This window comes from Gallinula chloropus (genome assembly GCF_964237585.1).
Source record: "Gallinula chloropus genome assembly, chromosome: 14".
Taxonomy (NCBI): domain Eukaryota; kingdom Metazoa; phylum Chordata; class Aves; order Gruiformes; family Rallidae; genus Gallinula; species Gallinula chloropus.
In genome coordinates, this window is record NC_140099.1 from 439,102 (window position 1) to 466,106 (window position 27,005).

Genomic DNA, 27,005 nt, shown 5'->3' on the forward strand with positions numbered 1-27,005 from the left:
ACAGCAATCCGCATGCAGGATGTGATGGGCATTGGAGCAGGACTGCCTGGCCTCTGGGAACCCATCTCTGGGGTGGGAGAACTGCCAGAAACACATCCCCCCCAAGAGCCAGGTCAGCATCTCACTGCTCCCGGGATACCCATCCTCTCTGCCTGGGAGCTGGGATGTTTTAGAGCTTGCAGAGACTGCAAACTAGAAAACCTTATGTCAGGAAGAAGTCACAAAGCATCCTAACCAGAAACATACTTGGGGAGTGAGTCAGTGGAGGGGGGGGAGCAAAAAGAAAGTTGCACCCTTTTACTTGATGAAAAAAGCATATGGCAACAGCCAGTATTGTGCACAACATTCCCCGCTCCGGCAAGCGAGCCAGAAAGAAAACTCATGACTCAACTGTTGCATTTCATCCAAATCTAAAGGAAAAAAGTCTCATTCAGGAGGGGTATCTTCAGGGAGAGTCAGCAAGAACTGATTTAGCTGGTTAATTAACTAAACTGTTTGGGGAAGGTAGATTGATGTTGCTTTTAGGCTTGTTTTTAAAGCCCCCGCTCTAAACCCAGCGCAGACTGGGGAGAAACAAGTGTGCTCTGCAGATATAAGGCACAGGACACCGGCATCCGTGCTCGAGCTTCCCCCAGACCCCACCAGGATAAACTCCAGAGGACCTTAATGCTTCCACAGGAACAGCTTCCATCCAGAGCTTCCCCCCAGGAGGCTGCAAAGGCAGCACCATAAATCATAAATCCCAGGAGGAGGCCAAGGATGCTGCCATGGTTATGGAACAGAACTAGAAACTGGCAGAGGGTTCACTGCAGAATCCAGACGGCTCTGGATTTTCTTCAGGCAGCCCGGATAAAAGAACAGGACACGCTGCAGAACGCAGGACCAACACAGTCTGCAGATGTATCCTCGTGCTGTCACTTGCTAAGGCTGTTTGGAATCAAAACTCGGTGCAGAGAGAGGCAGTCTGAAGCAGCCAGGCTTCGGGGTTTGTTGGTTTTTCCCCCAAGACTCTGTGGTTGCAGATGTCAAAGTTGTGATGCTGGGTTGGCGCAAGGACTTGGGAAAGAGGATGATCCCTAGAAAGCGGCCCGGGGATGCTGGGTGGGAAGCGATCGCCTGCGGGAGGTTGGAGGAGACGTACTGGTCCCTCCTGACTTGAGTCATCCATCAGTGTCCAAGTTTAGGTGGCTCTGGGCAGGGACTGAAGCCTCGTGTTGTCCTCACACAGAACTGCCCACTGGAAATGGGATGGAGACCACGCACCAGAGAACTCCTGGGCTCAGGAAGGGGAGTTTGGCTCCCTGGAGACATGTATGTGCCGTGGGCTCCTTCCTCCTCCTCTTCTGGGAGACCCCACCCATGGGACAGGGCCGAGCTGCCTTCCAGGACGGTCCCAGCGCTGAGCATGGTCACTGGAGCTGTTAAATCCCACCAGGACAAGCCCTGCGATGGCGATGCTTCACCCGAGCTGCAGTCCCTCTGTCAGAGCTCATGCTGAGGAGGGAGGGGTCACTCAGCCTCCAGGACTAGGAGGGTGCTGGGGGGCCAGCACAGGATTTTGCTGCTGGCAGGAGGAAAGGGCCGTGGGTCTCATCCTGCACACCACCATCCGCCCTGCGCCCACGTCTCCTGGTGGGAGCATCAAGCTGCAACATGTGTCGAACATGTGCTGGCTGATCCCCATCAGGCTGTTGCACCAGGCTGCCAAGCTTTGCCTTGATTTAATCAGCGCTGCTCCTGCCTGGGTGTTTTTCCTCCCCCCTCCCCCTCCCCCCAAACCCAGATGTGGGCTCTCCGACCCAAAGCAGGTCGCAGGTTTCTTTCATGGCTGCAGAGCCCACGCTGGTGGAGAGAGCGTTTCCACCTTCTTCCCTTTTCTGCAACCACCACAGGTGACCTCACCTTCCTCCACTGATCCTTGATACTCAGGTTTACACGAAAATTAAGAAGCAATCCCCCCCCCCCCTTTGGTTGCATGCGAGGGGCAGTCTGGTAAGCATAAAGGAGAACCCCAGCGCAGCGTGCTGAGGGCTGTAACTGTCCCAGCTGAACAGCACGCTTTGTAAACACACACTATTCTTTCAGCTCTTGCCCCAGCATAAGCCCTTCCAGCACAGCACCCAAGGCCCCAGTGCCACATCCAAGCCACCTAAAGATCCCTTTTCCAGCCATATCTCACCTCACACCAAGCACAGAGGTTATCTGAAGCACCTTTCGCAGCCCAGCAGCTGTAAAAACTTGTTAGGGAAATAGTGGTGAGGTGTAGCAGTGGTGTCCCTGCAGCTCCCTCCTGCCAGAGACCGGCTGGGAGATAAATGGGGTTTGTTTTGGAAGCAGCCCTGTCCTGCTTTGCAAGTGGGCCTAACCATTTCCTTACTGAAAGCTGCCCCAGCACTGCCGAAAGGGAGTTATTCTTAACCCGAAGTCTCAGTTGCTTAAAAATAGCCATGAATGTGAAAATAATTTCTGACAAATCCCCCACTATTAAACGTCCTGGGGTGCATCAAAAGAATTAAATATTCTGGGGTGCTTTAGAAGGAGCGTGGCCAGCAGGTGACAGGAGGGGATCCTCCCCCTCTGCTCTGCCCTGGTCAGGCCCCACTGGAGTGTTGTGTCCAGTGCTGGGCTCCCTGGGATCAACCAGCCAGGGATCTCCTGGAGAGAGTCCAGAGGAGGGACAGAGATGCTGAAGGGCCTGGAGCATCTCCCCTGGGAGGAAAGGCTGAGTGAGCTGGGGCTGTTCAGCCTGGAGAGAAGAGACTGAGAGGGGATCTGATCAATGGGGATCAATAGCTGAAGGGTGAGACCCAGGGGGCCATGGGCAGCCTCTGCTCAGTGTCTGTGGGGACAGGACAAAGGGCGATGGGCTCAAGTTGGAGCACAGGGACTCACCTGGCCCTTCAGCGCAACAGAACGGGAGTGGGATGGAAAGCTGGAAAGATAAACTGTCTGTGCACTGTTCAGAGGGTTCTCTTTTTGCATTTCCACACTGATTCATACTGGGGAACACCTGCCCAGGAGCCACCAGGGAGCCTGTTCCTGCCCCACTGGACTCCCTGCCACAGGGCACAGGGCTTGTGGCAGCCCCACAGCAAACCACGGTGAGGGGGGAACCCCGCTCGCTCCGAACGGGCTGGTACCCAGGTTTCATGAGCATCATCGCCCTGAGACCACCTATGTTTACACCAGCCCAGGCTTTTCCCACTGCCACTGTTCACAATTGCCTCTTCCACTGCTGAGGGTTAATGGGAAATTGCCTCCATCCCCAGCCTGCTTCATCCTTACCCAGCAGAACCTGAATATCTGGAGTCCCGAAACCCCGGTGCACGAAGTGACTCAGTTCTGAAACCACAAGCTGTGACAATACAGCAGAGATGATGTGACCCACCACCCCCTCTCCTGTGACAGCACAAACCCATTTCTCGCTCTGGGTGGGTTTGAGAGACAGCAGTGGATGGAAAGATACCCCAGATCCAAAATCAGGAGGGCTGCTCTCCTTTCCCCCTTCTCACAGCTTCAGTTTCAACCACTCGTGACTTCTCTGCTTGAGAAATTCAGACCTGTGGCAGGGGGTTGGAGCTCTGTGATCCTTGGGGTCCCTCTCAGCCCAGACCAGTCTGGGATTCTGTGATTCAGCACTGGCCAAGTGGTAACCTAAATGCTGAAGCCTTTTGTTCCCCCACGTTCAATATTCCCCTGGAATATTGTCCAGTTCTGGGCTCCCTGGTATAAAAGGGACAAGGATCTCCTGGAGAGAGTGCAGGGAAGAGCTACAAAGATGATTAAAGGAGTGGAGCATCTCCCCTATGGGGATAGGCTGAAAGAACTGGGGCTGTTCAGCCTGGAGAGAAGAACCCTGAGAGGGGATCTGATCAATGGGGATCAATAGCTGAAGGGTGGGACACAGGGGCCATGGGCAGCCCCATCTCAGTGTCTGTGGGGACAGGACAAGGGGCGATGGGCTCAAGTTGGAGCACAGGGAGTTCCCCCCAATGTGGGGAAGAACTTCTTCCCTGTGAGGGTGAGGGAGCCCTGGGACAGGCTGCCCAGGGGGTGTGGAGTCTCCTTCTCTGGAGAGATTCCAGCCCCGTCTGGACACCGACCTGTGTGCCCTGTCCCAGGGACCCTGCTTGGGCAGGGGGCTGGACTGATGGGCTCTGGGGGTCCCTTCCAACCCCTGCAGCTCTGACTCTGTGATCTGTACTATCTGTATTCACCAAAGAGAAGGTAGGAAGAGCAGTGAGCACGTGTCACAGTACCATCCCAAATTCAGAGGGAAGACCTTTGTTTCAGCAGGGTGGGGATCTGGCCGTTAGCAGCAAGAACAGGAGCACATGGGTGGCTTGAGGTGGTTTGTGATGGGACCAGTGATATTGCCCAGAGAGGTGGTAGAGGCCCCATCCCTGGAGACATCCAAGGTCAGGCTTGATGGGGCTCTGAGTGACCTGCTGTAGTGAAGATGTCCCTGCTCACTGCAGGGTGGGACTGGATGGGCTTTGATTTGATGATTCTATGCTCTTCTTTATCAAGGAGTGTGGTGAGATGATAAGACCCTTTAAGGAGCCGCTCTTTAGATGCAAAGTATGGGACAGCTCTGAGATGAGATATGGAATTCCAAGGAGATACTGAGGAACCCAGCAAGAACAACAAAATGGATGTGGGGTCCTTGGAACTCCAGTGTCTGGTCAGGGCTGCAGGCTGTCAAGAAGCCTGCACTTCACCTCTCCCACGTCCCTGCTTGGCACCAATGAGGCACCAGGGAACAGGCAGCGTGGCTGTAAGAAATGGCATTTTATTTAGGAAACAAAGAGAGATGTTAATCCATGGCAGATGCCTGCAGGATTGTCAAATGACAGCCCTCCCTTCAGAACAATCATGGAGGATTTCAAAACCACAAGAGATGGCTCCTGGGACATCTCATGTTTGCAAGGGGACTCAAGCTCAATGACTTTTCACGCCTGAAGGGAAAGGATTGGCCAAGTTCTGCTTGCTAGTTGAGAGCTGCTGCAACTGCAGAGACAGGGAATTTTGGGGGTAAAAGGGTTTGGAGTTTGCTTTTTAATGGGACCAGGAGCCACTGACCTCCAGGGTGAACCAAAACTCTGATAGCCAGGCATTTCTCTCTGTGTATAAGGACCTCTCAGTCCTTGGAAGAGGAGACGGCGTCAACACGCTGTGGGCTGTCCCTGCAGGTCTAAGTGCTTCTGCAATGGCAGGAGGAGAAACACAAGCCAGTGTTTTCCTACAGCAAAGCATGGGGCACATGGGCCTCCAGGCATGCAGGAGAACCCCAAAGAGCAAGGAACCAATCTTGGGAGAGGCCAGCCCAGCTCCAGAGCTTGCTAACAGGCCAAAGTTCATTGACAATGCCAGCAAATGCTTTTGTCAGTCCCATGCAAGAGCCAGTCAGGCTGAGGGATGGCAGCAGAGGAGTCACGGAGCGAGAGGGGACGTGCAAACCCATCCTGAAAGCTGAGAACATCCAGCCAGGCTTTGCTGACGCTGAGATTTCAGGAGTGGTCTCGGGGATGGCAGTGGTAATACGTGCCTCTCCTGGGTTTCAGAGGTCCCCTTAAAGCGTTGAGGATGCACAGGCCACGATGGAACAAGCATGAAGCCAGCTGCAGTGGATGGAAACGAAAGCAGAAATGAAAACTGAATGCTTCAGAAGAGGCTGGAGGGCGACGGGTAGGAGGCAGCTGTACTAAAAGAGAAGAGGGAGGGAAAAGCTCAAGCAAGAGAACCCAGAGAGGCTGTGGAGTCTCCTTCTCTGGAGACATTCAAACCCCACCTGGATGTGTTCCTGTGTGACCTAATCCAGGTGATCCTGCTCTGACAAGACTAGATGGCCTCCAGAGGTCCCTGCTGACCCCACTGTTCTGGGAGTCTGTGGAAGTTTGCTTTTGTGAATAAAACCCCAAGCTACTAAATGCAAATTGAACATGGGAGGCAAGGAAGAACGTCAGGCTGAAGCCCAGCTGATAAACCAGAATGTGGGATTGTCCCAGGGGGGACACTTTAAACCAAAGTTTTAAAGCTTTTTGGAAGATCAGCAAGAGAATCAGCAGGGGCTCTGGGGAAGCAACAGGAATTGGTCGCCCCAATTCTGGATGGAGAGCGACCACTGAGATAATGCTTGGAAAGCTTCTGCTTCAGTAGAAAGATGATGTGTGGAGGCAGGAACCTGATCTCCAAGCTAATAACAGAAAAATGGGCAGCAAAGACTTTCAAATAAACTCACTGAGCAGAGGGCACACTAATGTACAAACAGACATTCACTAACTGCAGACAGGTGACATCACAGGCTGCTTTGGGGTGGGAAGGACCTTAAGGATCATCTAGTTCCCACCCCCCTGCCACGGGCAGGGACACCCTCACTAGACCAGGGTGCCCAAAGTTCCATCCAACCTGGCCCTAAACACCCCCAGGAATGGGCCTTCCACCCCCTCTCTGTGCACCCTGTGCCAGGGCCTCACACTCCCAGAGTGAAGAATTCCTTCCTAAAGTCTCACCTACCCCTGCCCTCTGCCAGCTTGAAGCCATCGCCCCTTGTCCTGTCCCTGCACTCCGCAGAGAACAGCCCCTCTCTCAGTTTCCTGTAGGGCCCCTTTAAGTAGTGGTACACCAATTCATGAAGTCCATTTGAGAAAAAAACCCAATTAACCCCCACTGATTTAGCTACAGGCAGAGTCAACTCAACCCTACAGCGTGGGAAAGGTGTATGACCTACCAGGTGCAAGGTCTGCATGAGAACACAACAGGTTCCAGTCCAGCCTAATGCTGCTAATTAGGAAAAAGGAGATAAAATAACTGAAGTTGGCCAGCTTGAGCTGCCCACTAATTCCAGGAACCCTAGGCAGTAACAGCCAAAAGCACATACAGAGGAAGGGAGGTTGTGGTAAAACCATGTCATGAAGTTAGGAGTCAAGATGAAATTAATTTAAAACATAAATTAAGCTTATTATCTGCAAAGTAGATGTCACTGCAAAAAAACTGTAGGCTCAAATTTGGCCAAAGCATTCAAGGACGAGTTTCAGCCACCAGCTTGGTATCAGAAGACTGACAGCAGCACAGCCCATTTCCCTTATCTTGGTTTCTCAAGAAAAACCACCAGTCAACATAGCTTGTAAAGTTAAACATTGTTCTTGCAGAAGAAAACAAAGTCAGTAATTGGAAGCTTGGACATTCCAGCTCTGTATTATACCACAAACCATCTGACAGGAAAGTTTGAAGCGTGAAATTTAGACTCTAGCAGGCAGACATCTGACCCTGCTTGAATCTGGGTGACACTGCGGGACAGACGCAGGGCAGCCCTTTTTCTAACAGCTTCAAAATCTGCATTTTCAAATAGCATTTCACCTTTGCAGGAGGAGAAGATATTCTGAGGAGTGAGAAGATGAAAGTCTGCTGTGGGCACACTTAACATCTCCTTAAATCTCTGTTTCTTCTTTTGAGGGATGTTTTACGTTCCTAATCAAGCTTGGAGACTAGTAGATGCTCAGTGGAGCTACAAGTTAGAATAGAATGATAAATACATGTGTCTCCAAAAAACCACAGCAATGAACCTGCATCAGTCATACAATCATGGATTGGGCTGGGTTGGGAGGGACCTCAAGGATCACAGAGCTCCAACCCCCTGCCACAGGCAGGGACACCAACCTCCAGGCCTGGAGCTACACAAGGTTGCCCAGGGCCCCATCCAACCTGGCCTTGAACACCCCCAGGGACGGGGCACCCACCCCCTCTCTGGGCAGCCTGTTCCAGCACCTTACTGTCCTGTCTCCTACCAGCAATACAATTTACTCCTCAGCCCTGACTTCTCCCTGATTTACATATGTAAAAGTAGGATCTTCATCCCTTATATGGGGAGTAGCCAGCAAGTACCAGCACGTTCTGATGGGAGGGGGAAGAGCCTCCCCATCAGCCTGAAACGTGTCCTGGACAACGGCAGAGTTTGCAGAGACCACAAGAATCACAGGAATTAACCCCCTTCAGTTGGCAGTGGATGGGAAGGGCTCTAGAGTGGGTCCAGCAGCGACGGGGGTATCACCCCGACTCAGGAGGTTGGGAATGTTTTGCATGTTGGACATACTAAAGATCTATTTTTTGTTTCCCTTTTATGTTGAAATTCTCCGAATTGGGAAGAGCTGATTAAACAACTAATCTGGAAAGCTGGTAATGTAAACAGAAGGCTGTTTTCTGGAGCAGGAGTCAAGCTCCCCTCTTCCCTCAGAGGTTTATTTTCGGTTCTGAGGATTGTTCATCAATGTGCCAGGCAGAGGAGTTACAATTCGCCCAGCTGGATGGGGTCTTTTTGGGGATGCACGCTGAAGCATGGTCCTTTACACTGCCTCAACATCTCTGCTGGGTATTATTTCCCTGCACATAGAGTAGTGCTGTTTGCCATCACCTTCCCTTCCCATTCCCCCTCCACTCCTCCCCTTCCTTTTTCTCTTTGCATTGTTTTTATTCCCTCTCCTCCTTCCTAATTATCCCTAAACCAGTAACCCCAACACAGAGGCCTGGCTCCCAGCTCCTTCCTCACTGCACCATGAACCAGGGAAACAAGCAATATTATTTGGGAGAATTAACATTCCCTCTCCACCCCCCCACCAAAGAATTTCAGCAAGGGATGTCTGGGTGGTTTCCACATCCCCGAGCTGTGGGCTGGCTGCGGGTCTGGGCTGATGTTGCCACATCTGTTTACACTGAGAGCACTGCTGTTCACCAGCACCAAAGCCTGATTTCTTTTTTTTTTTTCCTTCCTCCTCCTTTTAAACCAAAGTTTAAAGATTCTACAGCTTCTACATATGCCACACAGACCATAAATACCTCTGCCAGAGCCTGCTCTGTGGCTGTCTGACACATCTAACTCCAGAGCCTTCCTCGTTGCTTTAGAATCTCAGCGGTGACCTCTCAGAGTCTCATTTGGAGGTGATTTCCTTTCAGCAGGAACACTTCTCTCTCCTGAATTAGTTTCAGATACAAACCTAATCTCAGCTCTGGTATTCTCAGGCCTCACCAAGCTGTTTGCTTTCCTCTTGATAGGATCCCTGTGCAGAAACATACACACATCTTTATACAAACACATGCATATACATATCTATGTTTAATAATAATCAGAATCCCAGCCTGGTCTGGTTGGAAGGGAGCCCCGAGGATCACAGAGCTCCAACCCCCTGCCACAGGCAGGGACACCAACCTCCAGCCCAGGTCCCCATCCAACCTGGCCCTGAACACCCCCAGGGATGGGGCACCCACCCCCTCTCTGGGCAGCCCCTTCCAGCCCCTCACCACTCTCTCTGCAACAAACTTCCCCCTAATATCTCATCTCCCCCTTCCCTCCTCCAGCTTCACTCCATCCCCCTTGTCCTGCCAGTCTCTGCCCTTTAACAAGCTGATTCCCCTCCTGTTCCTGGGGTCCCTTCAGGGACGGGGAGGCTGCAGTGAGGTCCCCCCACAGCCTTCTCTTCTCCAGGCTGACCCAGCCCAGCTCCCTCAGCCTCTCTCCGCAGGGGAGCTGCTCCAGCCCTCTGAGCATCTTTGTATAATGCTTAATAATGGCTGGATCCTCTGCCAACCAAGTCTAGCATGAGGTCACACCCTTCACATACCCAAGAAACACCTAAAAAAGCAGAGGCAGTTGCTTACCTTTGAGAAGAACAGGACTGATTTCGTTTGTGTGAAACCACAAAGATTTATTTTTAATGAAAAAATACTTAAAGTGTGCCACAGTGTCCATATATTCATTTGGATAGTAGTACAAAGATATGTATTTCTGAGAAAAAAGTCTTAACACTGTAGAAAATAAACGTGGTTCTTAAATTATGCCAAAAGAAACCAGTAAAAAAGTAATGATTTATACACTGGAATAAAATGAAACAATTAGAGAGGATAATAAATTATAATTACAGTATTTCAAATATTTGCTTCATGCTTTTTTTTTCTTTTCTTCTTTTTCAGCATTAGTTCCTAAATGTGCCACGTCTAATACATCCTCAGAAGCCAGCAGTCAGAATGGTCTTTCAGTGATATTGTGGATAATTGGATGTGGAGCTGAATAAAAGTCCTAGAAACACGACAGCGCTGTTTGTTATGTACCAGTACAGAGAACATCAGAACATGGCAGGTTTAGGTTTGTATCTAACACACAGTTCTTGTTAATGGAAATTGATTTAGTGTTTTGGTGGTTTGGGGAAGGGGGTAGTGTTTTATGTTTGGGGTTTTTTTCAAAATTCAACTAATCTTTTGTAATTTAATGAATTAAACAGCAATTCTGGTCATTAAGAAGTATTCATGACATCCCAAGCACACTGCACAGCCGTGCTTACGGGATGCTACAAGTCATTTATACAGGGTTTATACAGCCAAAGTGAACACGAGTTTGGAATGGTTTCAGGTCAGATTAAGCACTGCAAAATGGTTAAAACTATAAAGTGCTTTCCAATACACATCAGGTTTGCTCCTTAGAAATAGGGAAAAAACCCAACCCAGCCCCAAACATGCACTGAAAGTTAAAACCACCACGCCATCAGTACTGAGTTCAGCAGTAAAAACTTGAGGTTTGTGCCATTGGTTTTCAAATTTCCTTTCCTATCCCCCCAGTCACAACTTCAAACAGCCTCTAAATTGGATTTGTCGGGGTCTTCTTGGTCGTGTTTGTACATGAAGGTTAGAAGGAAAAGAGCGATATCCAGGGATGACCAGTAGGCAGTGTGGGACGTGACCGCGGACCAGTATCTGCTCTCCACGAGACCTTCCCTGAGCTCAAAATCAATCCTGTGCTCCAGTTCCACTAGAAAACAAACAAGAAACAGAAACATGAACTAGAATTATGTGAAATTGGTGGGTTTCTCCATCAGCTTCGGGTTCGGATTCTACTCGCCATATAGGAAACACACGTCATGCCTCTGTGTTTAATGGCACACTTGACCTATGTCAACTCTTGACAGTTAACAATACACATGTACTTTTTGATGCACATACATTTAGGGCAAACCTAAGTTCAGGAAAAAAAACCCCAAACCCCCAAACAACTAAAGCTAAAGCTTGATAAAAAGCTGGCTTTTTTTTTTTTTTTTTTAAAGGGGCTGTTTTCCTTACAGGAACATTATAAATACATTTATTTCTGCTCCTTACAGTAACTACATGTAAGTATCCAGCTAAGGTTGAGGCCCTGTTAGGAATCACTGACTTTCTGAAGGCAGATGCTCAGAACTTTCTGAAATCAATCACAGACTCACAGAATCACAGGGGTTGGAAGGGGCCTCCAGAGCCCATCAGTCCAACCCCCTGCCCAAGCAGGGTCCCTGGGACAGGGCACACAGGTCGGTGTCCAGACGGGGCTGGAATCTCTCCAGAGAAGGAGACTCCACACCCCCTGGGCAGCCTGTCCTAGGGCTCCCTCACCCTCACTGGGAAGAAGTTCTTCCCCAGATTGGTGCAAAACTTCCCATGCTCCAACTTGCAGCCATCGCCCCTTGTCCTGTCCACAGACACTGAAAAGGGGCTGGCCATTTCCCCCTCCATCCCATACTTAAGATATTTATAAACATTAATAAGGTCCCCCCTTAGTCTTCTTTTCTCCAGGCTGAACAGCCCCAGCTCCCTCAGCCTTTCCTCCCAGGGGAGATGCTCCAGGCCCTTCAGCATCTCTGTAGCCTCCTCTGGACTTTCTCCTGGAGATCCCTGTCTTTTTTATCCCAGGGAGCCCAGAACTGGGCACAATACTCCAGGTGGGGCCTGACCAGGGCAGAGTAGAGGGGGAGGATCGCCTCCTTCATCCTGCTGGCCACACTCCTCTTGATGCCCCCCACCATCCCATAAATCATTGGAATTCTCACGTCCTTTGTGGCTATACAAGGAGGCTCTACCCAATATCATAAGCCCTTTCTGAAACCAGCCGTCCCCCACGCAGCACTGGCCCTCTTCCTTTCTAGATTATTCCAGACACACTTCAGCAGCTGCCCTCTCGTTTCAGTGGTGGGTTTGATTAATACCACATTCGAAGCGAGTTTCGCTGGGGCCGGCGGTGAACCTATTGTTAAGGCACTCGAGCGGTTAGAAACATCCCTGTGAGGAGGACAGGACTAAAAGCCTGTTTAGCTACGAAAGCCAAACCCCCATATTGAGTCAAAAATGCAGCTAATTCTGAAAGCCAGTTTGAAGGAATTTTAATTCTTGGCTCTGGGAGAGGATAAAGGGAGAGTCGCTGCCGGCATGGCACCGCGGCGCTGGGGGAACGATGTGCTGCCACCGGGCGCTGCAGCGCTTTGCAAATGCAGAGAGGAGAAGGAGTCAGAGCTCTTCAAAAACCAGGAGGTGATTTCCTCTAAGAGTGGGTATATTCAACCAAACCCCGCGGCTCTGCAGGAAGGACGTCCCGAACGACTCCGTTTCCCTCTGGCGAGGGCCCGTTACAGGAGCTTGAGAGGCAGCCAAACCCCACCGCAGGCCGAGCGGCCGCCCTCTCAAGAAGCAAACACTTTGGCAGGGGATTGCATCATTCAGGCCACAGCCTCGCTGGCCTCCGCTCCACCGTTCTCCTTCTATGGAGCAGGGACAGGCTTGCAGCAGAGGAGGACGCGGGAACCGTGCAGAAGGCGCTTGAACGTGCAGTTTCTCCCCTCATCCAGCCCTGAAAGGCCCTCAGCAGCAGCTCTGCTGTCACAACACTCTATTTAACTCAAGGTTTTTTAAAAAAACCAAGTCTCTGCCCTCAAGTACTTAGTCACAGAGGTTATCTATTGCAGCTAGCAGCGATGAATGGACAGCAACCTATCATGCGAACGCTATCACAGGATACGGCGTCCTTGTGACTCCTCAGATTGCAAAAAACACCCCCCGCCTTGCAACAGAGCCAATGAGAAGTTTAGAAATAAAATTAAGTATGAATTGCTGTACAGGAAGCAGCCATGGTTTTCCAAAAAAGCAGCTGCTAAAATTGCACTTTCTGTTCTGAGCAGTTCAGACCAGGCCAAGGGCAGCTTCTGTTTCCAGGCACACACGCCTTTGCATCCAGACTGGTTTGGAACTGCAAATGCAGGGGGAAATTTAAATAAATCCATTTCATGATACGTGGTAAGTGGGATTTTCTGCAGGAATTATATTCCTTTTCCTAGTGGGGGTCTATGAGCACTGATATGCAGATGTCATTAGAGAAAAACTCTTACTTGGCATATATGGAAGTGGTGTATGTACCAACACAAGAGAGGGCTGGTGCCAAGGGCAGGGAGGGCCAGGCCCAGGGGAACGGCCTTCAGCTGCAGGAGGGGGATGGAGAGGGGCTGGGGGGCAGGAATCCTTCCTGGGGAGGGGGGAGGCCCTGGCACAGGGTGCCCAGAGAAGCTGGGGCTGCCCCTGGATCCCTGGCAGGGTTCAAGGCTGGGTGGGATGGGGCTGGGGGCACCCTGGGCTAGTGGGGGGTGTCCTTGCCCATGTCAGGGGCAGCACTGGGAGGGTCTGAGGTACCTGCCCACCCAAGCCAGCCTGGAGGTCTGTGATACACAGATAAACCTCCTTTAAAAGAAAGAAAAAAATAGGATAAAAGGGAGAACAAAGATCCAGGCCTTGGGCAGGCCCCGGAGATTCAAAAAGTGGGAAAGACACCAATATTAATCACTTCAGGACAAACAGACACCATTAAACAGCAGCGTATGTTGTGGCACTTCCAGCCTCCCACGATAGAGATGCAGCCCACTAAAGCTCTTGTCCCACAGAATCACCAGGTTGGAAAAGCCCTTTAAGCTCATGGAGTCCAACCGTCCCTGTCCTGTGCTGACCCAGATCCCTGAGCACCTCATCTCCCCTCTGTTAAACACACCCAGGGCTGGGGACTCAGCCCCTCCCTGGGCAGCCTGTGCCAGGCCCTGACAGCTCTGCCAGGGAAGAACTTTTCCCTCCCAGCTGAGCTGACCCTGCCCTGGGGCAGCTTGAGCCCATTGCCCCTTGTCCCATCTCCTGTGCCCTGGCTGAAGAGACCATCGCCCACCTCTCTGCACCCTCCTGGCAGGGCAGGGGAGGTGGGGAGAAGGTCTCCCCTCAGCCTCCTCTTCTCCAGGCTGAACACCCCCAGCTCCCTCAGCTGCTCCTCAGAGGATTTGCCCTCCAGCCCCTTCCCCAGCCTGGTTGCCCTTCTCTGGACTCACTCCAGGACCTCAATGTCCTTCTTGTAGTGAGGGGCCCAGAACTGGACCCAGCACTTGAGGTGCAGCCTCACCAGTGCCCAGTCCAGGGGCACACCCCCTGCCCTGGCCCTGCTGCCACGCTGGGCCTGACACAGGCCAGGAGGCCGTTGGCCTCCTTGGCCACCTGGGCACACTGCTGGCACAAGCCCTCAGGGTCTGTAAGGTGACTGTCACTAACCTGTGGGTTCGAGAAAGCCCGAGCTGCTGTGTGATAAAGGCGGTGTCCCAACAGTTGTGGCCTTCTTGTCGTCCCCCTCGGCTCCATCTTTTCCCGCCTCCAGTGTCTGTGGGGTTGCTGTACTAGAGCGACCGAACCTGGAGAAGAGCATCCCGCCCAGGCCCTTCCCAATACTCGCAGCTCCTGCATTCGGCACAGAGGAGGGAAAAATAAACAACCCAACCAGCACAAGGGCAGCTGAATCAAACTGCAAATGAAAGCCATCATAGCACCCATCAGTCCAAGCTGAGCGGCAGACCAAGGAAAACACTCTTCATGCTTTTCTAGGGTGGGAACAGCTTATCTGACTGTTTGTCATGAGACTAATCTAGTGTACAAGCAAAGGCTGTAATTTAAATGTGGAGGAACACTTCCACAGCCAGAAATCTGGTACCTTTAAGGACATCTTGTCATCTCTCTTTCACTAAAAATGTTTTATAACGATGTTAGTACATCGATGCTAACGATGTTAGCACATCAGAAGCCCATCAAGGCATTTACGACACCACTCCTGTTAAGGGACCCTACAGAATCCCAGACTGGTCTGGTTGGAAGGGAGCCCCGAGGATCACAGAGCTCCAACCCCCTGCCACAGGCAGGGACACCAACCTCCAGCCCTGGAGCTACACAAGGTTGCCCAGGGCCCCATCCAACCTGGCCTTGAACACCCCCAGGGATGGGTCCTTATGTTGGCATAACCCTTAGAGACCTCGAGAAATGCTATTGCCATCCTTTAAAAGGGCTGTTTTGGGGTGTACAGGTTAAGCACAGGGCTGTGATGTTTTCTCCCGACTTTGCTGCCACCTCATGGACATGACGTTAAAGTTGCTATAGTAACGCAGCAAAAATCAACCCTGCCTTGAGATACCAAGTCTTTCTACTTAAGGTCTAAACTGCTTTTATATGTATTTACTTATTCGATTGGGAAGTCTCCTGGCACCAGGTCACATCAGGCTTCTTCCAAATCCCACATGGAGAGCTAAAGAAAAGCCTTGAGTCAACAAAAACTGCAAGTGCCTGCTCAAATATAAGCTCCAGTGAAAGTGATTTAAGCTCACATAAAACCAGGGCTTATTTTAAGTCAGAAAGCCAGAAGGGGGACAGACTTCATATTAAACCAGCTTCAATTCCCTATCATAAAATCAGGAATTAAATGGAACCATAAGAGTTTCCATAGAGTGATTTCTCCTCTTTGCCAATACCAGAAAAAAGTGATCACAAACCAAGCTTGTATTTATCTTTCCCCCCTCATGAAGTACACTTAACTACTGTAAACTATTAAATCCCCAGGATGTTGCTACAATAAAGCAGCAACAGCATAAACTCCCTGACCTGCATCTTCTCCCCACAAGCCTTGACTCCTGTGTAGGTAAACTCAAAAGGAAATGTCAGTTGGGATTAAAATAAGCCATAGACCTCTACAGAAGAGGCTGAAACAGTTGGGAATAGCTTCCTTATGGTTGCACCTTGGTGGAGCTCTGAAATAAGGCCCTATATATAAAAAAGAAATAGTAATAACAAGCTGACATGAAGAACAATTACCTAATATACTTGCTTTGCCTATGTTGGTTATCGACTCCCCGTAGTGGCGTCGCACCATGACTGGTGAAGTAGTTGGGCTGGGTGCAGTGGAAACGCTCTCGCTGTCGGTAGCTGAGGTAGGTTCTTTCGTTGGGTTGAGAAAGCTTGGCTTCATATGCTCGTAAGGTAGAGGGTTTGCAGTGTTGTACCAGTGGATCTGGACAGGTGAAATGTTGCTGTAGTGTTTCAGGATTAAAGGTTCTAACCTGTAGGCCTGCAAGATTAAGTCAATAGAGGAAACAAACCAACAATCCCACATCAAGAGTGAAAAACCACTTTCCCTTCCGTACAGAGTCCTCTCCAACCTCAAATCCAAAATATCTGTAAGGGGTGAAGCCTAGAAGGCACCAGAACGGTGGCATCATGTTCTGGTTCACTTTTATTTTCACAGCCTGGAAGATCTATTAGCTGCCTGGTTGCTTGTGCACCCAACGTTTGCACATTTCTCTGCTCCTACTACACATTGCTGCTACCAGCACTCAACTTAGGGTTAACAGATGCTTGTTCCTACCCATTGACAGAGCAAACTTTATACACAGTTAGGCTGGTTCTGGCTCTGCAAATATCTCCTTTACTGACTCTTGTCAATCCCTGTGAAATCCATGAATCAGTGTGCTGATTGAAATAAATAAATAAATAATTTTCTCCCAATTCTTTATTTTTCTTTGTTTGCTCAGATGTAGAAAAGGATTCTGCTCCTCTTTACCTTAACACTAAGTTGCTATCTGCAGAGCGGGACCATGGATTGCAGCCTGACCAGTCAGCCCCAGGAATATTCTGGTTCTGAAGTAGCTGGAGCTGAACAAGACCTTGAAATACTCCAAATTACTATTCTGCAATTCCAGCTTGCAGCAAAGAAGTTGCCAAGGTGATACAGATCAAAAAGCCTTTGATAGCAGCAAACACTGGCTGCCTATGGAAGAGTATAAGGACTAGGCAAAGCCATACCAATACTGCCCTCCCAAGTTCCTCCCTCCAACAATCTCTTAGCCTGGACCTCTTGGTAAAAAAACAACCCCAAAACAGAGTGGCTTTGTTTTTCTACAGTATCTTTTGTGATTACTTTTTTAACAGCAGTAGGATTTTTGGATAGATGATGTTTAACAGAAGACAGTAAGTTAAACCCAAGTTGGAACTTGACTGAGAAGGGTTGTTGCTTCTGTCTTTGTAAAATTAGAAGAGAAAAAGAATAATCTGAAATCTTACACTTGTTAATCTGAGAAAAGAAACAAAGTATAGAGCATTTCAGGCAATTATTTGTAGAAACTCTTACTCTACAGTTACAAAACCCAAGGCACTGTAAGCATCAATAAATAGTCCTGTGCTGGAGTATACTTGCATTGATTGACATGCTTTGAAGATCACACACTACCACACAGCTGATGCTCAAAGAACAAGTCAAGGTAAAAGCTTGCAACTGCAATTAACACTCACCACTGGATCTGTTGGATGAAAAATATTTAGTAAGCGGTTACAAATTGTTCTGGGCAGAATATGGTCTTGACTACCGCTGTTTCCTGGACGGATGCCACGCAACGCCAAGAACACTGCTAAAGGAGATCCCATACAGAAGAAATTCTCAACCTAAGGAAAGATTTCATCCAGGTTAATAAGGATGGAACTGAATGCTTTCTAACATGGCTGGATCTGGTTTCTGTCTGTCAACTGATTCCTCCCTTTCGGCTGAGGGACTCACCAGTGGGAAGACCACTATAACATACACACAGTAACATGAGGGTTAAGTTTCCCTTTTCCCTTTGTGATGAGAAGACAGTTACATGCTGTGATGCTACACAGCTGGAATGCTGAAAAACAAGCTGGATGTTTGAACCGAGGGAGGTCTACCAAGGCTTGAAAGGCTGGAGCGAGAAGAATTTGGAAGACACCAAGGAAATGTGATGGATTTCACAAGATTGAAGCTAAATTTCTCATGAAACTTCCCAAAAGCTTACCACTGCTCCTTAACCCTCTCCCTGACTCGTTTTGCTCCACACACAACTGAGGAAGTAGAAATGCAAGCTAGATTGAGTATTATGGACAATCTAGGGAACTCTTCTAGTAGTCACCCCCACGCAGAGGCTGGTGGTGTGCACCACCTCTTGACTGGAATGCACTTGTCAAAGTGCCACCGACATCACACGCTGGGAACCACCACCAGGTACAGGTACAGCACACTGAGGGAAGCGCCAGGCTGCTGCTGACACTGAGAGGCAACTGAATGAACACGAAGCTGGCAACCCATCTGACAAAGGTCACTGCTAATGAATTTTGGTTGCTATCAACCTGGGCTGGGATGCAACAGTAACCTAGAGGCACATGGCTCTGTATCCCGTTACCGACCCTCAGACAGCATCCCCATGGAGTACCAGATAGGAAACTCTGCAGCCAAAAATATTTTCCTGAGTCAAAGTGACTTTTTAACCTTTCAAGTATTTTCTCATGTGAAGAATGAATTTTACCAGAAACTTCACTACAACTTTCCCAAGAGTAGCACCCAGTGCCCAGGGCACTACAACCAAACAGCTCCCAGCACACTGCCACTTAACCAGCAAGAGAAATTGCCATGTTCTGGCCTGGATTTCCACGTGCCTTCACTCACTGCATGGAGCAAGGGTGTAGAAATAATGGTCTGCTTCATCTATCAGATTCCAGCACTGCACAAAACATTGTTCCTTCTCTGACAGGGCACTGGTACCCCACCTCTTCCTTTCAAAAGGATGCACAAGTCCCAATGCAATGGGAAAAAACAGAATAATTGAGGTCTTCAGCAAAGCTCTTCAATGTCATGTGCTGTGAAGCAGGCTCTGTCATCTGTATTGTCACTCTGGTGCAAAGCTGCTCTCCTTTCTTATCATCAGGCTTCACACAGACCCTTACATGTTTTTGTAGCTTGGACAAAAAGCTTTCTCCTCTTCAAACAGGACAGAAACAGATGTTCCCAGTGCAATCCTTTAAAGTGAGGAAGAACCCTTTCACCCTGTCCATCTGATATTCTGGTATCGAGTGCCTGGGGGACACAACTACAGAAAGGAATCAGAAAGCTACTGCCAGCTTGCTAGCAGATGCTTACAAGATGCTTTCATGATTTCACCATAGGCAGAAATCTCAAAAGGGAAATACTTTCAGTGGTTACCTGGTGCATGGCTTTTGTTCCACTGCTGCTATTCATAAACACAAGATTTAAGTGTCCACAGATGGGTGGTTTCTTCTCGGAGGTCACTGTTCTTTGCTACATATTTTCTTACACACACAAGCCTTTCAACATGGTCTTCCAGCTCTGGAAATACTTCCAAAACCAAAGCACCAAGAGGTGGGTGCCCCAACGGGCGGCACCAGACCAACACCAAAACGCTGAATGCTAAAACTCAGAGCAAGTCTTCCAAAACCACACTGCAGCACTGTTGTGGAGTGGCCAAAGAGAAGACTTCCATGCACAACACCAACTGGGGCCAGAGGATTCAAATCTTCCTAGAAAACATTTATTAACCTCAGTGCTTCTCCTAGAAGCAGGAGCAGGGCCCATCACAGATACTGCTGGATGTCTTCAACAGCAGAGAACAACTCGACCTTTCAAGATAGCCCTTTTCTCCTGGCTGTGATTCATAAACAGAAGACTTAATGAATTTATTTGTGTTTCAAGAAGAAGCTGAGCCAAACAGTCATCCAGTCAGCTTAAGACTGCAGTATTTTCAGAATTAAAAACATCCCCAACGACTGGATAAGCCTACAGCAGTGAGGCTCTTTGTGCAGAGGTAAGCGTGGGGGGCAAAGGAACGTGTTTGCTGGTGATGTTTGAACAGAAGATGCTGAAGCTGATTACAATTTAGGTTTCTGTGCTACCTTTCATCCCAGAGGATCCCAAAAATCCTCCCAGAGTGAGGAAATATAGACCTCTGCAGCAGCCTCTACCTGTTCCTGCACACAGGAATGCTCTGCAGCCTTAGCAGACAAAGGGAACAGGAATTTATACCAGTTATACAGGGAGAATTTAACTGGGCAGCTGTGTGTCAGAATACCATGGCACATTTAAAGGTTTCCTCCTCCTGGCAGCCCATTAAGCTCTCATAGATCTTGTTCAGGTGGTAAATCACTAGTATCTTATTTATAAGTTGCAATAGTTGTTACAAACACAGACATTGCTGTCAGAAACCACAAGGTCAGGTAGAGAACTTCTTCCAGAAGAGTTTCTGTAGCCCTGTGTGAATGGGAAGTGCCAAGGAATTCTGAAGCACTTTGGGCCAGCACACTGACAAGTCCAGATTTAAGTTCAGCCTGGAGGAGGGTGAGGGGAGACCTGATCCCTCTCAACAACTACCTGAAAGGAGGTTGTAAGGAGGTGGGGGTTGTCTCTTCTCCCCAGTAACTAGCAATAGGATGAGAGGAAATGGTCTCAAGTTGCATCAGGAGAGTTTTAGGATATTAGGAAATTTTTCTTCACTGAAAGAGCGGTCAGGATTGGATCAGGCTGCCCAAAAGGTGCTGGAGTCACCATCCCTGGAGGGGTTCAAAAACCGTGTAGACGTGGCATTCCTGTATGTGGTTTAGTTGACATGGTGGAGTTGGACAGGCAGTTGGACTTGATGGTCTCAGAGGTCTTTTCCAACCCTAAAGATTCTATGATTTTATACATAAATATCCATCTCAGTGCTAGGGAGTAACTGGGGTCCATCCTGCCCTCCTCTTCCCTAATGTGACCAAATGTTATCCCACAAGAGGGTTATTTTCACACACAACAGAGTCATCAAGAGGTAGGTATCACACCTTTCCCCATGTTTTCATGTTCTTCAGCCTCCTTGGCCTTTAACTCTGATTCCTCCTACACAGTTGGTGGGGAGAAGGCTGCTCTTCTCAGCTTTACATGTCAAATGGGATGTGGGCTTTGCTTTTAACCCACACAGGTTTATTCGACTGCGCCATCTAAGGAGAAGCAGAGAGCACCATAAAGATACTTCACCTTCAAGTTCTCATACGAGTGGCTTGTCCAACACATCATTAGAGTATGAGATGCTCCATATCTTCAAGTTTAGTTCTTTGGTTTGCTCACTTTCTCCACAAAGGGTCAGTTAAACAAAGACCATTTCCTCCAACGTTAAACACCAGCCAGGTTAAGCCCCTGTATTTATTCTTACGCTTCTCTTGCCAAAAGCTACCTTTGTGCTTGCTCGACATCAAGCAAGCTTAACTCTGCTTAATGTGGGACTAGGAACTTCCTCATCCTGGGAAGCTTAAGTTGTTTCAGTCCACAAAAGAGGCATCACACTGACAGCAGCCAGCCTTTCCATTACAGCTGTACGTGCCCGTTGCGTCAGGTAGTACAGCCCAACGAGATCCCTGAGCAGACTCTGGTCTCACGTGTCACAAAGACCAAAAATAATTTGTGGATGAAGCACTTTTAGTTCATTGCAACCCATGACCTAACCAGAGCTCTGGTCTGCCATGAAGAGACAAGGGGCTGGTAGTTGGCACCTAGAAAGCTGTTATTCCTCTTTTAACAAGCTAGTCACCCCCAGGAAGCTGGACTGGCTTGCTGATGAGCAATCATCTCTTAATGACATCCTGCTGAAATCCTCCCTTGGCAGAAGCACTTTGCCATCATGTTCATTGAAAGCCTCTCTCTTCCCCTGGAGCTCTGTCTCAGGCATGGTACTCAAGCAACAGGAGTCACCAGCAAAAAGTTTTGCAGACACAAAACATCTTCCATTCAGCAAGGGTAAGAAAAAGGATGTACTGCAATGAAAAATGACCTAGCAGGAGTCTGGATTGATGCAGCCCTTGTCTCTTCCCTGTTTCCTTTCCCCTCCTTCCCTGCTCCCTCTAAAAAACATCTGTTCAAAAAAGTCTTCAGCTGAAACACAACTGAGTGAAGAATAATCCTTCACAGAGCTGGAGGAGTATCACCCTGACTCCAGCTTCCTTGATGGTAGAGATAATAGCACAATACATGATTTTAAGCAGTGATGAAAAGGAGAAGGCTATGACAAATTGAATTCTAGCTAGCTTCCTCTTTTTTATGGCTCAAGATTGACCTTGGTTTCTAGGAGTTCTTCTGAACTCAGAAGGAAAGAAAAATGGCAAAGTAAGAAACAATAATCTATTTTCTTCTCATCTATCACATTTTTACAGTTTAATATTTCAGGCTGTAGTCAAGCAACTAGAAAGCGTTGCACATCCCACCAAGAAGCTCAAAAATGCCTCTTCCCAATGACATGAAATCATAGCAATTTATACAGCCAATTAGCAAGCAATCTGTTTCCTGAGACTAAAAGTAACTTGTGCTGTCAAACCAGTGTAATTTGTAAGGAAAATCCACTGCTGGAGGAAATTCAATCAGATCTGCTCAGAGATGTGACACGTTAGAAGTGGTCCCCAAGGAAAATGGATTAGCTGAGAAAGTAGCAGTGAAAATAGCGATTAATATAAAAGATATGTGATTAATGTGATTTGCCAAGTGGCTTTTACCTTCCCACAGAGCTGTATGTGTGTAATCTATAGACAGGCTTATATATTTACAGATAAACACATATATATCTGTGATAAATAGTAATGAAAGAATGAAACCCATACTAGAGGTAGTACAATGTACAGTAAAAACCTCTCAAATGTACCTACCTTAAATTTTAAGACAGGTGGTTTTGATACGGTGGATGCCTTTAACCCATGTAACCTCTCTTCTATCTCTCCCAACCTAGAAAATAAAGATTGTTCTGAGATGCAACAAGAACTGTGGTCTAAACCCCTCTGATCTAACCAGGCATCCCTGTGGGGTCCAACAGTTTTGTCTCCTGGGAACAGAGACCGATGGCATCAGTATTTCTTGGAGGTAGTTCAACTGATTAAGAATCAATAGATGTGAAATCCTGTTTCTCCAATCAGAGCAGGAATCAATCAAGACATGACATTCTCCTTGTTTGCCACCCCAAGCATCTGCCCACCCTCCTTCCATAGAAGCAGTAACTCATCTCCCATTTCCTTGGTGTTTCAGCAACCAAATCACCCATTTTGATTATTTTTCTTAAAAACCCAACAAAGCCCCCTGGGTAACTGCATGGCCCAGGCATCACTGAGTTCTGCATTGTGGTGGAATATCTGGAGGACTGTGTCCCACACTTTCAATTATCATTAAAAAAGGTTATTTGCCTCTTCTGGTAGTCAGCCTGAATTAAGAAATTCCACACCAATATGCAGAAGTTCTGAGGGTGAGGGAGCCCTGGGACAGGCTGCCCAGGGGGTGTGGAGTCTCCTTCTCTGGAGAGATTCCAGCCCTGTCTGGACACCGACCTGTGTGCCCTGTCCCAGGGACCCTGCTTGGGCAGGGGGTTGGACTGATGGGCTCTGGAGGGCCCTTCCAACCACTGCAATTCCATGAAGAAGAAAAAAGCAGCTACAATCTAAAGCACCTCGTATGGACTGGTGAGGCTGTCCAGCCCCAGCATAAGAGCATTATGCCCTCTTCAGAGCAGGGAAACACCCATCTCCTCAAGTGCCACAAAAGTATTATGGAAAGAAATACGTTAAGTTTAACCTCTGCCATCCTGGTCAGAAAGAAGGGAGTCTGGAGCTGAACCTTCCCAAAGAGTTGTGCTTTCAAAAGGGTTTGTCTGCTGCAGTGAGCATGATTCAGTCTTAAAAAAGAAGACATGGAGTTCTTGCCTCTTGTGAAGTGCTGTCCAGTGGTGTCATAGATTCAGACTGGGCTGGTTGGAAGGGACCCCAAGGGTCCCAGAGCTCCAAGCCCCTGCCACAGGCAGGGACACCAACCTCCATGCCTGGAGCCACACAAGGTTGTGTGTCCATACACAGCCTCAGGTGCTGCATGGATGTTATGCCACAGAGTAGAATATTCATACACAATATGACACACCCTACACAGGTGTAAGAATTTCCAGAGATCCACTATGCCTTGGCCACCCTTAAAACACCAGAAATCCTGAAGCTGTAGGATGGTAGTGGTATGTTTTCTACTGTTTCAGCCTGGGTTGCACCAAGGTGGCTCAGGACACGGAGAGCCACTCTATCTAGACACAAGTGCCAGTGTCAAGTGATGCCTGGATCGCTGTGGATATCATCTGAAGCACTTCAGAGGATGCCTAAGGAGCTGGAGTAGTGTGAAAATGGTAATTCTTTAACTTCATCATAGTGATATGCCTGAAGGGTCATCTTACTACTGAGCAACTTCAGTCTCTTCCTCCCCTTCTCTCAGAAAACTGCACTTTACTCACAGTCACAGAATTTTAGGGGTTGGAAGGGACCTCCAGAGATCAGTGAGTCCAACCCCTAGCCTTGCAACTGACAGAGGGCATGGAGCGATAGGATGAGGGGGGATGGCTTTACAGTAGAAAAGGGAGATTTAGGTTGGGTGTCAGGAAAAAGTTCTTCCCTCTGAGGGTGGTGAGACACTGGCACAGGGTGCCCAGAGAGGTGGTGGAGGCCCCATCCCTGGAGACATCCAAGGTCAGGCTTGATGGGGCTCTGAGCAACCTGCCCTAGTGAAGATCTCCCTGCTCACTGCAGGGGTGGGACTAGATGGGCTCTAAACATTCCTTTCAACCTCACACATCCTATGATCCCATGAATTTCACTGCTCAGGTTCTGTTGGGCATTACAGCTCACTGCCCACCAGCAAGCTACTTTGTTGTGTTTCTCCTCAAGTATTCTGGAGGGCTAATGGCCTGACCTTCTCCTTTCTTCCTGGCTATGATCTGCTCCCAGGGCATCTGGTCAGTGAGCAGTAGCTATTTGCTTGGCTCTGGTACAGCCCATAGGATGTGGATTCAGAGCTCCCATAAGCAGTGCCAGCTCCCTGTGCTTGCTCAGTCCTGTCTTTAGCATTTACCACTCAATACTGTTCATCATCATCAGAAGAACATCTGCCACAAAAGGTAACAACCATGGTGGGTTCTGGAAACACTCAAAGGGCGTCATCTATGGGTGTTGTTTCCTCCTTTACCAATGAGAAGCGGATGCATTACCGTTGTTTAGTTATGTAAAGTTCCTCAAGTAAATGCTGCTCCTCATAGCTCATCCACCGGTCTTCGGGCTCCTCTTCTTCCTTCTGCAGCAACTGTTCGTAAAGCCTGACTGGGTTCCAGCCAGTCATGATGTCATAGGTGATGACACAGCCCAGAGAGTGGGACACAATGGAAACTTTCCCTCCTTTCTCCTCAAACTCTGGATTCCGGGAGCAGAAGAGCGTGTACAGCCGGTTCAGCTCCTGCTGCAGCCCTTTCACCAGCTGTTCCAAGAAGGGAAGGAAAGAAAGGTTAATGTCAACATTTTATCACCCCTGTTCACGTCATGTACTACTCTGACCAGCTGCTCAAGAGTGATGGGCTGTTCGTTCAGGCTGGGAAGATGAGCAACACCTTATGGCCAGCAGCAACAGCTCGGCAGACTGTCACAGAATCGCAGACTCACAGGATCACAGGGGGTGGAAGGGACCCCCAAGAGCCCATCAGTCCAACCCCCTGCCCAAGCAGGGTCCCTGGGACAGGGCACACAGGTCGGTGTCCAGACGGGGCTGGAATCTCTCCAGAGAAGGAGACTCCACACCCCCTGGGCAGCCTGTCCCAGGGCTCCCTCACCCTCACTGGGAAGAAGTTCTTCCCCACATTGGGGGGAACTCCCTGTGCTCCAACTTGAGCCCATCGCCCCTTGTCCTGTCCCCACAGACACTGAGCAGAGGCTGCCCATGGCCCCCTGTGTCCCACACCTGAGATATTTATAAACATTGATCAGATCCCCTCTTAACCTTCTCTTCTCAAGGCTGAACAGCTGTCACTGACTCCAGTGGCTCAACTCTCCTCTCCATGGTGGCCCAGTGGCCCATCTCTCCTGTCCAGTTCCAGCAGCAACTACCACACATGGTGACCCCAGAAATGCACACAGCCCAAGGCCTTATACTAAAATAAAGCCTTAAAGAAATCACAGCTGTGCTTAAAGTCCTTGACAGCATCCTCTGAGGTGAGTAATGGCAGGGCTCTGGGTTTTTACTCGCGATCCACCAGCACAACAGCGACTATTAACACAACTCTATTTCCCTTCTGGCTTGTTTCTCGCCCAGTTTCTCTGCCTTTTCACAGCACTGCATGTTTCTCCCATGCCAGAGGTTCCTTTTTCTAACCTAAGGAAGTTGGAAGGAGCCCAAGATGATCTAGAATCAGCTCACATCTCTGCCACAAGCTCAGCACGTAACCCCCAGACAAGTTATACTCTCTCTTCTCCATTTATCAACTGGAGGCAAGAGCATTCCTACCTCTCTGCAGGGGACTGGGAAGATAAATCCAGCACAATGGATATGCTCAGATACTCTAGTGACAGCTTAAATGGGTTCTGGGAAAACAACCCCAAATTGCTTTTGAATGTAAAGCATACTGGGACTCATCAAGTCGTTCATTATTCTGAGCAGCGCCTGGCTACCAGGAGATGCAGCTCTGTGTCCTACTTCCCCTTCTACCAACCACACCTCTTGCTGTTTTTACCACAGGAACTGGAACAAGACGATGCCTCTAAAGAACAAAAAGCCTCTTCTCATGCAAATGTAAGAAATACACGCATGTGAGATGGGCAGAGCCAGAATATTTTATATAAATAATGCTAAAGAAAAGTGTTTTCTGGGTATAAGTCTCCAGGTGGGTCTGGGGGGGAAACAGGGACACAACACACTTCTCAAGCATCACAGGCTAATCCTATAGTACTGCTGCAGTAAACACACATTGGTTCTATGTTAATTACAGAATGGTAAGGGTTGGGAGGGACCTCCACAGCCCATCAGTCCAACCCCCTGCCCAAGCCGGGTCCCTGGGAAGAAGTTCTTCCCCAGATCGGGGGGAACTCCCTGTGCTCCAACTTGAGCCCATCGCCCCTTGTCCTGTCCCCACAGACACTGAGCAGAGGCTGCCCATTGCCCCCTGTGTCCCACCCTTCAGCTATTGATACCCATTGATCAGATCCCCTCTCAGGCTTCTTTTCTCAAAGCTGAGAAAATTATCTCCCTGAGAGGCTTACCTGCTTCAAATCCCGTG

General features: G+C 48.9%; 1 protein-coding gene across 1 annotated transcript in view; it reads right to left on the reverse strand.

Moving 5' to 3' along the window:
- Positions 1-10,613: 10,613 nt before the first annotated feature.
- DDHD1 (DDHD domain containing 1) overlaps positions 10,614-27,005 on the reverse strand; it is a gene marked incomplete at both ends in the record, with an annotated part of 59,366 nt that continues 42,974 nt past the window's right edge. The window contains 6 exons of the mRNA XM_084270768.1: positions 10,614-10,795; positions 14,365-14,547; positions 15,946-16,198; positions 17,419-17,568; positions 22,594-22,669; positions 24,954-25,216. Of these exons, the coding sequence (XP_084126894.1) occupies positions 10,614-10,795; positions 14,365-14,547; positions 15,946-16,198; positions 17,419-17,568; positions 22,594-22,669; positions 24,954-25,216 (1,107 nt within the window). The remainder of the gene's footprint in view (positions 10,796-14,364; positions 14,548-15,945; positions 16,199-17,418; positions 17,569-22,593; positions 22,670-24,953; positions 25,217-27,005) is intronic.